General features: G+C 69.5%; 2 protein-coding genes across 4 annotated transcripts; both read left to right on the forward strand.

The window, feature by feature from the left end:
* The first annotated feature begins 3,332 nt into the window (after positions 1-3,332).
* ASPDH (aspartate dehydrogenase domain containing) lies at positions 3,333-11,976 on the forward strand. The gene is made up of 7 exons (XM_086769325.1): positions 3,333-3,444; positions 4,758-4,899; positions 6,089-6,173; positions 6,248-6,397; positions 7,668-7,900; positions 7,998-8,149; positions 11,890-11,976. The coding sequence occupies exons 1-7, from the start codon at positions 3,384-3,386 to the stop codon at positions 11,925-11,927; spliced, it is 861 nt and encodes a 286-aa protein (XP_086625451.1). The 5' UTR covers positions 3,333-3,383; the 3' UTR covers positions 11,928-11,976.
* Positions 11,977-12,222: 246 nt separating this feature from the next.
* On the forward strand, positions 12,223-14,076 carry JOSD2 (Josephin domain containing 2). 3 transcript variants are annotated; one of them, XM_086769326.1, is made up of 5 exons: positions 12,223-12,295; positions 13,020-13,224; positions 13,331-13,456; positions 13,548-13,742; positions 13,817-14,076. In XM_086769326.1, exons 1-5 carry the CDS (start codon positions 12,229-12,231, stop codon positions 13,914-13,916), a joined length of 693 nt encoding a protein of 230 aa, XP_086625452.1. In that variant the 5' UTR covers positions 12,223-12,228; the 3' UTR covers positions 13,917-14,076. The 3 variants fall into 3 exon arrangements, with proteins under 3 accessions (XP_086625452.1, XP_086625454.1, XP_086625453.1); XM_086769328.1 differs by lacking the exon at positions 12,223-12,295 and adding an exon at positions 12,304-12,354; XM_086769327.1 differs by lacking the exon at positions 12,223-12,295 and adding an exon at positions 12,340-12,426.
* The last annotated feature ends 60 nt before the right edge of the window (positions 14,077-14,136 follow it).

The following is a 14,136-nucleotide window of genomic DNA, read 5'->3' on the forward strand; positions in this document are numbered from 1 at the left end:
CGATGCACGGCCTCGTGCAATGAAGGACTTGCGCCACGCGCTGGAGGAACCCGTGCCGCACGCAGGGTTTTGCAGCGCGAGGCGGCGGCGTGCGATGCACGGGGTTGCGCGCTGCACGGTAGTTCGCACCGGGGGCTCGGTGCGGTGCACGGCCTCGTGCGGCGAAGGGACGTGTGCGACGCACGGGGCCGCGCGCTGCGCAGCCTTGTGCAGCGAGGGACCGGCGTAACGCACAACGCCGTGCGGAGCAGCACGGCCTTGCGCGACGCACGGCCTCGTGCAGCGGGGCCGTGGTGCGAGGCACGGTGCCGCACGGCGAACGGCCGCGCTGCGCGGCGAAGGGACTCGTGCGACGCACGGGGCCGTGCGAGGAAGGAGCGGTGCGGTCTGTGCAGGGCAGGGGCTCGCGCGGCGCGCGGCGGTTTTCAGCGAGGGACTCGTGCGCGGCACGGCCTGGCGCGGCAGCAGCCTCGTGGCGCGCGGCGCCGTGCGGCGCCTGCCTTTCCGCAGCCGCGCAGTTGTGCGGCGCGCGGGGCCTTGCGCCGCGGCGGCCTTGTGCAGTGCGTGGCCTCGTGCGACGCACAACTGCACGCAATGCAATCCTCCGTGCAAAGCGCGGCTCCGTGCAGCACCGGTCCTCGTGCAGCGGTGACCTCGTGCGACGCACAAGTGGTGCGCAACGGCAGCCTCAGGCTGATGCTTGACTCGTGCAACGCCCGGCCTCGTGCAACACGCTGCCTTGCGCCCCCTTCACGAGCGTCCCCCAAGGAGGACGTGCGAGAGACACAAGATGGGAGGGGGCTGGGCGACGGCAGCCTCGTGCAACACGGGGCCTCGTGCGACGGTGGCTCCATGTGATGGAAGCTTCGTGTGACAGCAACCTCGTGCAACACGGGGCCTCGTGCGACGGCTGTGCAGCTGCAGCGCCCGCCCCAGCTCTGGTGCATCGTGAGACGGACGTGCGAGAGACGCAGATGCGACGGCCTCGTGCGGCGTGGGGCCTTGCGCACCAGCCTCGTGCAACACGGGGGCTGTGCAGTGGCCCTTGCACGACGGCCTCGTGCCGTGGTTCTGCGTGACAGCCTAGTGCGACACGGGCCCTCGCGCGGCGGACTCGCGCGGCGGACTTGAGCGACGGCCTCGTGCGATGTGTGGCCTCGTGCGACGCGGGGCCTCGTGCGACGCGGGGCCTCGTGCGGCAGACTTGCGCGCCGCCCTCGTGCGAGAGCCTCGCGCGCCGCAGCCCCCACCTCCCCCCCCCCCCACCCCCGTGCAAGGGACTTCGTGCGCCGCGGGGCCTCGTGCGACGCCCCCGTCCGCTGCCCCCCGCCCACCCCCCCCCGCCGCCCCCTCCCCCTGCGCTCTCGCTTGCTTGCGGCTCCCCCCCGCCGCCCCTCCCCCACCCCGGCCCCTCCCCCCACCCCGGGGCGGGGCGGGGGGGGGGGCCCTGCGGGGGGGAGGGGGGGCGGGGGGGCCCCGGGGGCTTTTCTGGGCCCGTGGGGGGATTTTTTAATTCGCCGCGGCCGACACTTTCCTATTTTAATAAAAATCCATCACGGTGTTTCCAACCGGCGCCTCTGTGCCGCGGGGCCTTGGCGTGTGCGTGGCGCGTGCGTGGCGCGTGCGTGGCGCGTGCGTGGCGTGCGCGTGGCGTGCGCGTGGCGCAGGCTCGATCTGCGTTTGGGTCGTGCTGGGTGCGTGTGCGTGGGGCGGGCTCGGCGCGGGTTTGGCGTGTTCTTGGCATGGCGCGGCGTGCCACCGGCGTGGCGCGGGCTCGGGGTGCGTGTAGCGCGCCCTTGACGTGGGCTTGGCGTGTTCTTGGTGTGCGTTTGGCATGTGCGTGATGTGGATTTGGGTTTTGTGTGCGCCGTGGGCTTGACGTGTGCCTGGTGCGGGTTTGGTGTGTGCATGGCGTGCTGCTGGCGTGTGCTTGGCGTGGGGTCCCTGTGGCGGGGGCTTGATGTGCGTTTGGACTGTGCTTGGCGTGTCCTTGCTGTGTGTTTGGTGTGCACATGATGTGCTGTGTGCGTGGCATGATGTGGGCTTGGCGTGGGCTTGAGATGTGTGTAGCATGCCCTTGACGTGGGCTTGGCGTGTTCTTGGTGTGCGTTTGGCATGTGTGTGATGTGGATTTGGCCTGGGCTTGATGTGGGTTTGGGCTGCGCGTGGCATGGGCCTGGCGTGTGCTTGGTGTGGATTTGGCATGTACGTGTGGCGTGGGCTTGGCGTGTGCATGGCAGGGATTCAGTGTGTGTATGTGGTGTGGGCTTGCTGTGCACTTGGCATGCGCTTGGCGTGTTCTCGTGGGTGTGGCTTGTGCTCGGTGTGTTCTTGCTGTGTGCTTGGCGTGTGCATGCAGGGTGTGGTGGGCATGGGCAGGACTGGGGGGGGGGACCTGGCTGCACACGCCAAGCCCACGCTAAGGACACGCCAAGCCCACTCCATGGCGGAGAGGGGACCCGGGTGGCTGCGGGGGGGTGGGGCTCCCACCGTTGCCATGGCAACATGGGGGGGGGTGTTCCCGGGTGCCGAGGTCCCCTCGGTGCCCCCCCCTCGGGGGGGGGGGGGGGGTCCTCTGTCCCCTCCCCCCACCCTGCGGATACCGGTTGCCACGGTAACACTGCGGGGGGAGGGGCACTGCGGCGGTCGCCATGGCGACACTGCACGGGGGGGGGGAAGGGGGGGGAACCTCCCCCCCACCATCCGGTTGCCGCGGCAACGGTGCTGCAGAGCGGTCGCCATGGCAACGGCGGGGAGGGGGGGGCGGGTGCTGCGGAGTCGTCGCCATGGCAACGGCGCCTGGTGATGGGACCCCGGCGTCCGGTGGCCTCGCCCCCCAAAAAGGGGACCCAGGCGTCCCCTCCCCCCCCCCAAAAAGGGGACCCAGGCGTCCCCTCCCCCCCCGAAAAGGGGACCCAGGCGTTCCCTCCCCCCCCCGAAAAGGGGACCCAGGCGTCCCCTCCCCCCCCGAAAAGGGGACCCAGGCGTCCCCTCCCCCCCCCAAAAAGGGGACCCAGGCGCCCGGGTTGCGCATTAACCAGCGGGGGGGGAGGGGCGGGGGGCAAAGTCCGGGCCGGGCCGCAGGGAACGCGGGGCAGGTGGGGGGGGGTTTGGGGGGCAGTTGGGGGGAAAAGGGGAGTTGGGAGGGGGGTTGGGGGCGGGGGGGGGGCGGTGAGGGGGTGGGGGGAGCAGTTGGGGGGTGGGGGGAGGGTGTTACAGACCTGGGGGGGGCGGGAGGAGCGGTTGGGGGGCTGAGGGGGTAATGGGGGGGCATCCATGGGGCTGGGGGGGCACCGGGGGGGCAGTAACGGGGCTGGGGGGGAGGGGCGGCCCTCAGAGCCCCCCCTGACCCCGCGCCCCCCCCCCCACCCCCCCCCCAGGCCATGGCGCAGGCGGAGACCCCGCGGTGTCGGCGCGTGGGGATCCTGGGCTACGGCCGGCTGGGTACTGGGGGCACTGGGAGGGACTGGGGGGGCAACTGGGGGGCACTGGGAGGAACTGGGGGGACTGGGGGGCACTAAGGGACTGGGGAGGGAACTGGGGGGCACTGGGAGAGACTGGGGGCACTGGGAGGAACTAGGGGGGACTAGGGGGGCAACTGGGGGGCACTGGGAGGAACTGGGGGGACTGGGGGGCACTAGGAGGGACTGGGGGGGAACTGGGGGGCACTGGGAGAGACTGGGGGGCACTGGGAGGAACTGGGGAGGACTGGGAAGGGGAACTGGGTGGACTAGGGGCAACTGGGAGGGACTGGGGGGGACTAGGGGGGCAACTGGGGGGCACTGGGTGACAGGGCGATGCCCCCCCCAGGGCAGTTTTTGGGGGGACAGGGCGATGCCCCCCAGGGCAGTTTTGGGGGGACAGGGGGTGACAGGGCGATGCCCCCCCAGGGCAGTTTTGGGGGGACAGGGGGTGACAGGGCGATGTCCCCCCCAGGGCAGTTTTTGGGGGGACAGGGGGTGACAGGGCGATGCCCCCCCAGGGCAGTTTTGGGGGGACAGGGGGTGACAGGGCGATGTCCCCCCCAGGGCAGTTTTGGGGGGACAGGGGGTGACAGGGTGATGCCCCCCCAGGGCAGTTTTGGGGGGACAGGGGGTGACAGGGCGATGTCCCCCCCAGGGCAGTTTTGGGGGGACAGGGGGTGACAGGGCGATGCCCCCCCAGGGCAGTTTTTGGGGGGACAGGGGGTGACAGGGCGATGCCCCCCCAGGGCAGTTTTGGGGGGACAGGGGGTGACAGGGCGATGCCCCCCCAGGGCAGTTTTTGGGGGGACAGGGAGTGACAGGGCGATGTCCCCCCCAGGGCAGTTTTGGGGGGACAGGGGGTGACAGGGCGATGTCCCCCCCAGGGCAGTTTTGGGGGGACAGGGGGTGACAGGGCGATGCCCCCCCAGGGCAGTTTTGGGGGGACAGGGGGTGACAGGGCGATGTCCCCCCCAGGGCAGTTTTGGGGGGACAGGGGGTGACAGGGCGATGCCCCCCCAGGGCAGTTTTGGGGGGACAGGGGGTGACAGGGCGATGTCCCCCCCAGGGCAGTTTTGGGGGGACAGGGGGTGACAGGGCGATGCCCCCCCAGGGCAGTTTTGGGGGGACAGGGGGTGACAGGGCGATGCCCCCCCAGGGCAGTTTTTGGGGGGACAGGGGGTGACAGGGCGATGCCCCCCCAGGGCAGTTTTGGGGGGACAGGGGGTGACAGGGCGATGCCCCCCCAGGGCAGTTTTTGGGGGGACAGGGGGTGACAGGGCGATGCCCCCCCAGGGCAGTTTTTGGCGGGGGAGCTGCTGGCGCGGGGCCCCCCCCTGGGGCTGGCCCTGGCCTTCGTCTGGGCGCGGGACGGGGCGCGGCTGGAGGGGCTGCCCCCCACCCTGCGCCTGCCCCACCTCAGCCAGCTGCCCCAGACGTGAGTGCCCCCCAATGCCACCCCCGGGACCCCCAAAGTCACCCCGGGACCCTCCGCCACCCCCGGGACCCCCCATGTCACACCCAGAACCCCAATGCCACCCCCGGGACCCTCAATGCCACCCCCGGGAGCCCCAATGTCACCCCACGTCACCTCGGGACCCCCAATGCCACCCCCGGGACCCCCAATGCCACCCCCGGGACCCCCAATGTTACCCCCGGGACCCTCAATGCCACCCCCGGGACCCCCCTGCCACCCCTGGGACCCCCAATGCCACCCCCGGGAGCCCCAATGTCACCCCATGTCACCTCGGGACCCCCAATGCCACCCCTGGGACCCCCAATGCCACCCCCGTTCCCCCTCCTCCGTGCCACCCGCCACCCCCTGTCCCCAGCGTCCCCCACATCCCGGTGCCACCCCCTGTCCCCCTGTCCTGTGTCCCCCTGTCCCGCTGTCCCCCGCATCCCCCCGTGCCGGTGTCCCCCGTGCCCCCCCCCCATGCTGGTGCCACCCCACATCCCCCCGTGCCGGAGCCACCCCGCATCCCCCTGTCCCAGTGTCCCCGTGTCCCCCTGTCCCAGTGCCACCCCGCATCCCCCTGTCCCGGTGTCCCCCTGTCCCCCTGTCCCGTGTCCCCCTGTCCCAGTGCCACCCCGCGTCCCCCTGTCCCGGTGTCCCCCTGTCCCCCTGTCCCGTGTCCCCCTGTCCCAGTGCCACCCCGCATCCCCCTGTCCCGGTGTCCCCCTGTCCCCCTGTCCCGTGTCCCCCTGTCCCAGTGCCACCCCGCGTCCCCCTGTCCCAGTGTCCCCCTGTCCCCCTGTCCCGTGTCCCCCTGTCCCAGTGCCACCCCGCATCCCCCTGTCCCGGTGTCCCCTGTGTCCCGGTGTCCCCCATTGTCCCCTTGTTCTGGTGCCACCCCGTGTCCCCCCGTGCCCGTGTCACCCCGTGTCCCCCTGTCCTGGTGCCACCCTGCGTCCTCCTGTCCCAGTGTCCCCCGGTCCCGGTGCCACCCGCATCCACCCGTGCCCGTGTCCCCTGTGTCCCCTGTGCCCGTGTCCCCCTGTGCCAGTGTCCCTCGTGTCCCCTTGTCCCCCTGTCCCGTGTCCCCCTGTCCCGGTGCCACCCCGCGCCCCTGTCCCGTGTCCCCCGTGTCCCGGTGCCGCCCCACGCCGGTGTCCCCCCGTGGCAGGGCCGTGGACCTGGTGGTGGAGGTGGCCCACCCCTGCGTGGCGCGGGCGCACGGCGAGGACATCCTGGCCCACGCCGACTTCATGGTGGGGCCGCGCGGCTCGGGGGGCGCGGGGGGCGCGGGGGGGCGCGGGGGGGTGACCCGAGCCGCCGTCCCCAGCTGGGGTCCCCCACGGCGCTGGCCGACCCCGAGACGGAGCGGCGGCTGCGGGCGGCGGCGGCGCGGGGGGGACACACGCTCTACGTCCCGCGCGGCGCGCTGTGGGGCTGCGAGGACATTCGGCGCATGGACGAGGCCGGCACGCTGGCCGTGAGCCACCCGCGGGGACAGGGGGGTGCCGGGGGGGCTTGGGGTGCCGTGGGGTTGGGGACACCAAGGGGTTGGGGACACCAAGGGGATGGGGACACCAAGGGGATGGGGACGCTGTGGAGTTGGGGACCACGTCCGGATTCGGGGGTCACATCTGGGTTTGGGGACAGCGTCCGAGGTTGGGGCCCGCATCCAGATTTGGGGACAATGTCCAAGGTTGGGGGGGGGGTCACATCCAGGCTTGGGGACAATGTCCGGCCTTGGGGACCAAGTCTGGGTTTGGAGACAGTGCCCCAGCTTGGGGACAGTGTCTGGGTTTGGGGGCGATGTCTGGGTTTGGGGACAGTGTCTGGGTTTGGGGACAGTGCCTGGGTTTGGGGACAGTGCCCCTGCTTGGGGATCACATCCAGCTTTGGGGACAATGTCTGGCCTTGGGGACCACGTCTGGGTTTGGGGACCCTGCTGAGCTTTGGGGACAGTGTCCGGGTTTGGGGGTGATGTCTGGGTTTGGGGACCACATCTGGGTTTGGGGACAGTGTCCAAGGTTGGGGACGAGGTCTGGGTTTGGGGACAGTGTCCAGCTTTGGGGACCACATCTGGATTTTGGGACAGCATGTGGCCCTGGGGACAGTGTCTGGGACCATGCCCGGGTCTGGGGACAGTGCCCCAGGTTGGGGACCACATCTGGGTTTGGGGACAGTGCCCGAGGTTGGGGACCACAGCCAGCTTTGGGGACAATGTCCGGGTTTGGGGACAGTGCCCGAGGTTGGGGACCACAGCCAGCTTTGGGGACAATGTCCGGGTTTGGGGACAGTGCCCGAGGTTGGGGACCACAGCCAGCTTTGGGGACAATGTCCGGGTTTGGGGACAGTGCCCGAGGTTGGGGACCACAGCCAGCTTTGGGGACAATGTCCGGGTTTGGGGACAGTGCCCGAGGTTGGGGACCACACCCAGCTTTGGGGACAGTGCCCGAGGTTGGGGACAGTGCCTGAGGTTGGGGACCACGTCTGGGTTTGGGGACAGTGCCCAAGGGTGGGGACAGCGTCTGGGTTTGGGGCCACCACGTGGGTTTGGGGACAACGTCTGAGGTTGGGGACCACATCCGTGTTTGGGGACAGTGCCTGGCCTTGGGGACAGTTGGGGACAGTGCCTGAGGTTGGGGACCACGTCTGGGTTTGGGGACCACACCCAGCTTTGCCCCCCCCGCCCCCCGCGTCGGGGCCGGCACGGGGCGCGTGGGTGAGGGCGCGGCCGCCGCTCGGCTCGCCAGGCGCTGAAGGTGACGATGACGAAGGCCCCGCAGAGCCTGCGCCTGGAGGGGCGGCTGCGCGAGCGGCTGGCGGCGGCGGCGGCGGGGGGGGGCCGGGCCGTGCTCTACGAGGGGCCCCTGCGCCCCCTCTGCCCCCTGGCCCCCAACAACGTCAACGCCATGGCGGCCGCCGCGGTGGCGGCCCCGCGCCTCGGCTTCGACGGCGTGCGCGCCTGCTTGGTGGCCGACCCCAGGTGGGTGACGAGCCCCCCGCCGCCGCCGCCGCCGCCCCCGGCCGCCGCCGCGTGGCCCCCGCCGCCGCGCCCCACGCCGTCCCCCCACCACCCGCAGCGTCCCCGACTGGCACGTGGTGGAGGTGGAGGTGACGAGCGTGGGGGACGAGGGCCGGGCGCTGCGTGTCACCAGCACCCGTCGCAACCCCGCGGCGCCGGGCGCCGTCACCGGCGACGCCACCCGCCACGCCTTCTGGGGCAGCCTGCTGGGTGCGCGCCCCCCGGGCCCCCCGTGTCCCCTCATGTCCCCTCCATCTCCCCAAGTCCCCCGTGTCCCCATGTCCCCCCACATCCCCCGTGTCCCCTCATGTCCCCCCGCATCGCCCATGTCCCCTGTACCCCCATGTCCCCTGTACCCCGATGTCCTGTGTCCCCATGTCCCCTGTACCCCGATGTCCCCTGTACCCCATGTCCCCTGTACCCCGATGTCCCGTGTCCCCATGTCCCCCCACATCCCCCGTGTCCCCTCATGTCCCCCCGCATCGCCCATGTCCCCTGTACCCCCATGTCCCCTGTACCCCGATGTCCTGTGTCCCCATGTCCCCTGTACCCCCGATGTCCACTGTACCCCGATGTCCCCTGTGTCCCCATGTCCCCTGTACCCCATGTCCCCTGTACCCCGATGTCCCCTGTACCCCGATGTCCCCTGTGTCCCCATGTCCCCTGTGTCCCCATGTCCCCTGTACCCCGATGTCCCGTGTCCCCATGTCCCCTGTGTCCCCATGTCCCCTGTACCCCGATGTCCCCTGTGTCCCCATGTCCCCTGTACCCCCGATGTCCCCTGTACGCCGATGTCCCCTGTGTCCCCATGTCCCCTGTACCCCGATGTCCCCTGTACCCCGATGTCCCCTGTACCCCATGTCCCCTGTGTCCCCATGTCCCCTGTGTCCCCATGTCCACTGTACCCCCATGTCCCCTGTACCCCATGTCCCCTGTGTCCCCATGTCCCCTGTACCCTGATGTCCCCTGTACCCCGATGTCCCCTGTACCCCATGTCCCCTGTGTCACCATGTCCCCTGTACCCCATGTCCCCTGTACCCCGATGTCCCCTGTGTCCCCATGTCGACTGTACCCCCATGTCCCCTGTACCCCATGTCCCCTGTGTCCCCATGTCCCCTGTACCCCATGTCCCCTGTACCCCATGTCCCCTGTGTCCCCATGTCCCCTGTACCCCATGTCCCCTGTACCCCGATGTCCCCTGTACCCCCATGTCCCCTGTACCCCGATGTCCCCTGTACCCCGATGTCCCCTGTGTCCCCATGTCCCCTGTACCCCCATGTCCCCTGTACCCCGATGTCCCCTGTACCCCATGTCCCCTGTATCCCCATGGCCCCTGTACCCCCATGGCCCCTGTACCCCGATGTCCCCTGTACCCCATGTCCCCTGTGTCCCCATGTCCCCTGTACCCCGATGTCCCCTGTGTCCCCATGTCCCCTGTACCCCCATGTCCCCTGTACCCCATGTCCCCTGTACCCTGATGTCCCCTGTACCCCCATGTCCCCTGTACCCCGATGTCCCGTGTCCCCATGTCCCCTGTACCCCCGATGTCCCCTGTACCCCGATGTCCCCTGTGTCCCCATGTCCCCTGTACCCCCATGTCCCCTGTACCCCGATGTCCCGTGTCCCCATGTCCCCTGTACCCCCATGTCCCCTGTACCCCGATGTCCCGTGTCCCCATGTCCCCTGTACCCCCGATGTCCCCTGTACCCCGATGTCCCCTGTACCCCATGGCCCCTGTGTCCCCATGTCCCCTGTACCCTGATGTCCCCTGTACCCCGATGTCCCCTGTACCCCATGGCCCCTGTGTCCCCATGTCCCCTGTACCCCCGATGTCCTGTGTCCCCATGTCCCCTGTGTCCCCATGTCCCCTGTACCCCGATGTCCCCTGTACCCCATGGCCCCTGTGTCCCCATGTCCCCTGTACCCTGATGTCCCCTGTACCCCGATGTCCCCTGTGTCCCCATGTCCCCTGTACCCCCCATGTCCCCTGTACCCTGATGTCCTGTGTCCCCATGTCCCCTGTACCCCCATGTCCCCTGTACCCCATGTCCCCTGTGTCCCCATGTCCCCTGTACCCCGATGTCCCCTGTACCCCATGTCCCCTGTGTCCCCATGTCCCCTGTGTCCCCATGTCCCCTGTACCTCGATGTCCCCTGTGTCCCCATGTCCCCTGTGTCCCCATGTCCCCTGTACCCCGATGTCCCCTGTGTCCCCATGTCCCCTGTGTCCCCATGTCCCCTGTACCCCGATGTCCCCTGTACCTCGATGTCCCCTGTGTCCCCATGTCCCCTGTACCCCATGTCCCCTGTACCCCGATGTCCCCTGTACCCCATGTCCCCTGTACCCTGATGTCCCCTGTACCCCGATGTCCCCTGTGTCCTCATGTCCCCTGTACCCCCATGTCCCCTTTTCCCCCATGTCCCCTGTGTCCCCATGTCCCCTGTACCCCCATGTCCCCTGTACCCCGATGTCCCCTGTACCCCCATGTCCCCTGTACCTCGATGTCCCCTGTGTCCCCATGTCCCCTGTACCCCGATGTCCCCTGTACCCCGATGTCCCCTGTACCCCCATGTCCCCTGTGTCCCCATGTCCCCTGTACCCCATGTCCCCTGTACCCCGATGTCCCCTGTGTCCCCATGTCCCCTGTACCCCGATGTCCCCTGTACCCTGATGTCCCCTGTGTCCCCATGTCCCCTGTACCCCGATGTCCCCTGTACCCTGATGTCCCCTGTGTCCCCATGTCCCCTGTACCCCATGTCCCCTGTACCCCGATGTCCCCTGTACCCCCATGTCCCCTGTGTCCCCATGTCCCCTGTGTCCCCATGTCCCCTGTACCCCATGTCCCCTGTGTCCCCATGTCCCCTGTACCCCGATGTCCCCTGTACCCCCATGTCCCCTGTGTCCCCATGTCCCCTGTACCCCATGTCCCCTGTACCCCGATGTCCCCTGTGTCCCCATGTCCCCTGTACCCCATGTCCCCTGTGTCCCCATGTCCCCTGTACCCCGATGTCCCCTGTACCCTGATGTCCCCTGTGTCCCCATGTCCCCTGTACCCCATGTCCCCTGTACCCCATGTCCCCTGTGTCCCCATGTCCCCTGTACCCCGATGTCCCCTGTACCCCATGTCCCCTGTGTCCCCATGTCCCCTGTACCCCCATGTCCCCTGTACCCCATGTCCCCTGTGTCCCCATGTCCCCTGTACCCCGATGTCCCCTGTGTCCCCATGTCCCCTGTACCCCCGATGTCCCCTGTACCCCGATGTCCTGTGTCCTCATGTCCCCTGTACCCCCGATGTCCACTGTACCCCGATGTCCCCTGTGTCCCCATGTCCCCTGTACCCCATGTCCCCTGTGTCCCCATGTCCCCTGTACCCCCATGTCCCCTGTACCCTGATGTCCCCTGTACCCCCATGTCCCCTGTGTCCCCATGTCCCCTGTACCCCGATGTCCCCTGTGTCCCCATGTCCCCTGTACCCCATGTCCCCTGTACCCCGATGTCCCCTGTGTCCCCATGTCCCCTGTACCCCATGTCCCCTGTGTCCCCATGTCCCCTGTACCCCGATGTCCCCTGTACCCTGATGTCCCCTGTGTCCCCATGTCCCCTGTACTCCATGTCCCCTGTACCCCATGTCCCCTGTGTCCCCATGTCCCCTGTACCCCGATGTCCCCTGTACCCCATGTCCCCTGTACCCCATGTCCCCTGTGTCCCCATGTCCCCTGTACCCCGATGTCCTGTGTCCCCATGTCCCCTGTACCCCATGTCCCCTGTACCCCCATGTCCCCTGTGTCCCCATGTCCCCTGTACCCCATGTCCCCTGTACCCCGATGTCCTGTGTCCCCATGTCCCCTGTACCCCATGTCCCCTGTACCCCATGTCCCCTGTGTCCCCATGTCCCCTGTGTCCCCCACCGCCCCCCCGCTCACGCCGTCCCTGTGTCCCCCTCCCCCCAGCCTGCCGCGGACACGGCGGGTGCGTCCAGCTCTGCTGAGGCCGCCGGAGCGAGGGACGGAGCGAGGGACAGCCCGGGACAGGAGGGGACGGCCCGGGACGGGGGGGACGGCCCGGGACAGCCCGGGGACATTAAAGGCGGCGATACCGATAGCGCGGCGGCCCCCTCTCATCATGGCGGCGGCGCAAGGCACGATGGGAGGAAGGTCGGGAAGGGGTGGGGGGGGGAAAGCGCGGCGCAAAGGATGATGGGAAGAAGGTCAGGGACCGTGCTGTGTCTACGGTGCTGAGGCGCAAGGCACGATGGGAGGAGGGTCAGCGGGAGCGCGGCGCAATGCACGATGGAAGGAAGGTCTGAGGGCAGCGTACGTCTACGGGGCGGCGACGCAAGGTACCCATGGGAGGAAGGTCAGCAGTGCCCGGGCTGCAGGCCGCGGTGCACGCCGGGAGCCGTAGTTCCGGCCGGGGTTAGAGGCCGGGGACGGGACGGAGGGTTCGGGGGGGGATGGGACCGCCGACGGCCTCAGAGGAACCGTGGGGTGCGCTGGGCCGGGCTGTGGGGGTCTTGGGGGGGCTCGGGGGAGCCAGAGGGGAGCGGGAAGCGCCGGGGAGGGCCGGCGGGGCGGCCGGGCTGCTCCAAGGAAAGGCCTGGAGGGCCCGAGGTGGGGCCGGGTAGGCCCCGGGGGGGAGGGGGGTGGGCCAGAGGGGCCCAGGAGGGTCTGGGGGTGTCTGAGTGGTCTGGAGTGGGGCGTGAGGAGAACGCAGGGGGCCCTGGGGTGGGGTCTAGGTTGGGGGGCTATTGGGAGCCTGCAAAGGGTCTGGGAGGGGCGGCCCAGAGGGTCTGCGATGGCTCTGGGGTGCTGGGGGTTGTCCAGAGGATCTGGGGGTGCTGGAGGGGGTCTCTGGGCGGTGTGGGTGGTGGGGAGCAGAGGGTCTGTGATGGGTCTGGGGGCCCCGGGGCGCCCAGAGAGCCTACAAAGGGTCTGGGGTGTTGGGGAGGGGTGGCTCTGGGGGGCGCAGAAGGTTGAGGGGGACGTGGGGGGGTCCTGGAGCCGCGAGGAGCGGGGAGGGTGGTGGTTTGGGGAGGGGGGCTTGGGGGTGTCCCCACCTCCTACCTCATCCCCCACCCCAGGCAGCCGAGCCCCCCCCGGCCCTCACCTCGACCCGAGGGCCATGTCGGAGCCCCCCCTCCCGTCATCGTCTTCGTCAGCACCGGCGGCGGGGGGGGGGCTGTACCACGAGCGGCAGCGCCTGGAGCTCTGCGCCCTCCACGCCCTCAACAACGTCCTGCAGCGGCCCTGCTTCACCCAGGAGGCTGCCGACGAGATCTGCAAGAGGCGCGTGCTGCCCTCCCCTTTTTTTTTGGGGGGGGGGAGAGCGGAGGGTTTAATAACCCAATTTTCGGTTAGTTTACTTATTTCTCTTATTCCCCTCCCCCCCAAGGTTGGCCCCCAACGCTCGCCTCAACCCTCACCGCAGCTTCTTGGGTACCGGCAACTACGACGTCAACGTCATCATGGCCGCGTTGCAGAGCCTGGACCTGGCGGCCGTTTGGTGGGACAAGCGCCGGTGCGGCCCCCAACACCCTCCCCCACCTTCGATTTCTTTTGGGCGTCCGCCACCCCTCACCCTGTTTCCCCACCCCCCGACTCCCCGGCAGGTCGCTGGAGCGGCTGGCGCTGGGCCAGATCCTGGGTTTCATCCTCAACGTCCCGTCGCACGTCTCGCTGGGTTCCGTGGCGTTGCCGTTGCGCCGGCAGCACTGGTTGGCTGTCCGCCAGCTCTGCGGCACCTACTACAACCTCGACTCCAAACTGCGGGCTCCCGTCGTCATCGGCGGCGAAGCCGAGCTCAGGTGGGTGCCCGTTGGGTTGACGGCGACGCACGGGGGCCGGGCGCGCGCGTCACCTCTGCTTTTCCCACCGGCAGGGCTTTCCTGCGGGATTTTCTCTCCCAAGGGCTCTGCGAGGTTTTCCTCGTCGTGTCGCGGGCCGTGGAGGAAACCGGCACTTGGCTGAGCCCCGAGTGACTCGGCACGCGCCCAGGGGGTGACACCGGCCCGGGCCGCCGCCCGCCTTCCGCTTCGGGATGAAACCGCCGTGTTTTGGGTCTTTTGTCCGGGCACCGCTCAGCCGGGGGTTGTTTCGGCGCCAACCCCCGTCCCACGGTTTTGGCGGGACCGCAGCGCGCGCCACACCACTGCCGTGCCTCCGCGGCGCTTCCGATTCCCCGATTTCAGCCTGGTTCCG

The sequence above is a fragment of the Chlamydotis macqueenii genome, chromosome 34 (assembly GCF_036417535.1).
Source record: "Chlamydotis macqueenii isolate bChlMac1 chromosome 34, bChlMac1.mat, whole genome shotgun sequence".
NCBI lineage: Eukaryota > Metazoa > Chordata > Aves > Otidiformes > Otididae > Chlamydotis > Chlamydotis macqueenii.

Coding starts and splice junctions, on each gene's coding strand:
- JOSD2 (XM_086769326.1), top strand. CDS start 12,229: ATGGAAGGAAGGTCTGAGGGCAGCGTACGTCTACGGGGCGGCGACGCA. Junction 12,296..13,019: donor AAGGTACCCATGGGAGGAAG/GTCAGCAGTGCC, acceptor CCCCCACCCCAG/GCAGCCGAGCCCCCCCCGGC. Junction 13,743..13,816: donor GGCGGCGAAGCCGAGCTCAG/GTGGGTGCCCGT, acceptor TCCCACCGGCAG/GGCTTTCCTGCGGGATTTTC.
- ASPDH (XM_086769325.1), top strand. CDS start 3,384: ATGGCGCAGGCGGAGACCCCGCGGTGTCGGCGCGTGGGGATCCTGGGC. Junction 4,900..6,088: donor CTCAGCCAGCTGCCCCAGAC/GTGAGTGCCCCC, acceptor CCCCCGTGGCAG/GGCCGTGGACCTGGTGGTGG. Junction 6,174..6,247: donor TGGCCCACGCCGACTTCATG/GTGGGGCCGCGC, acceptor CGCCGTCCCCAG/CTGGGGTCCCCCACGGCGCT.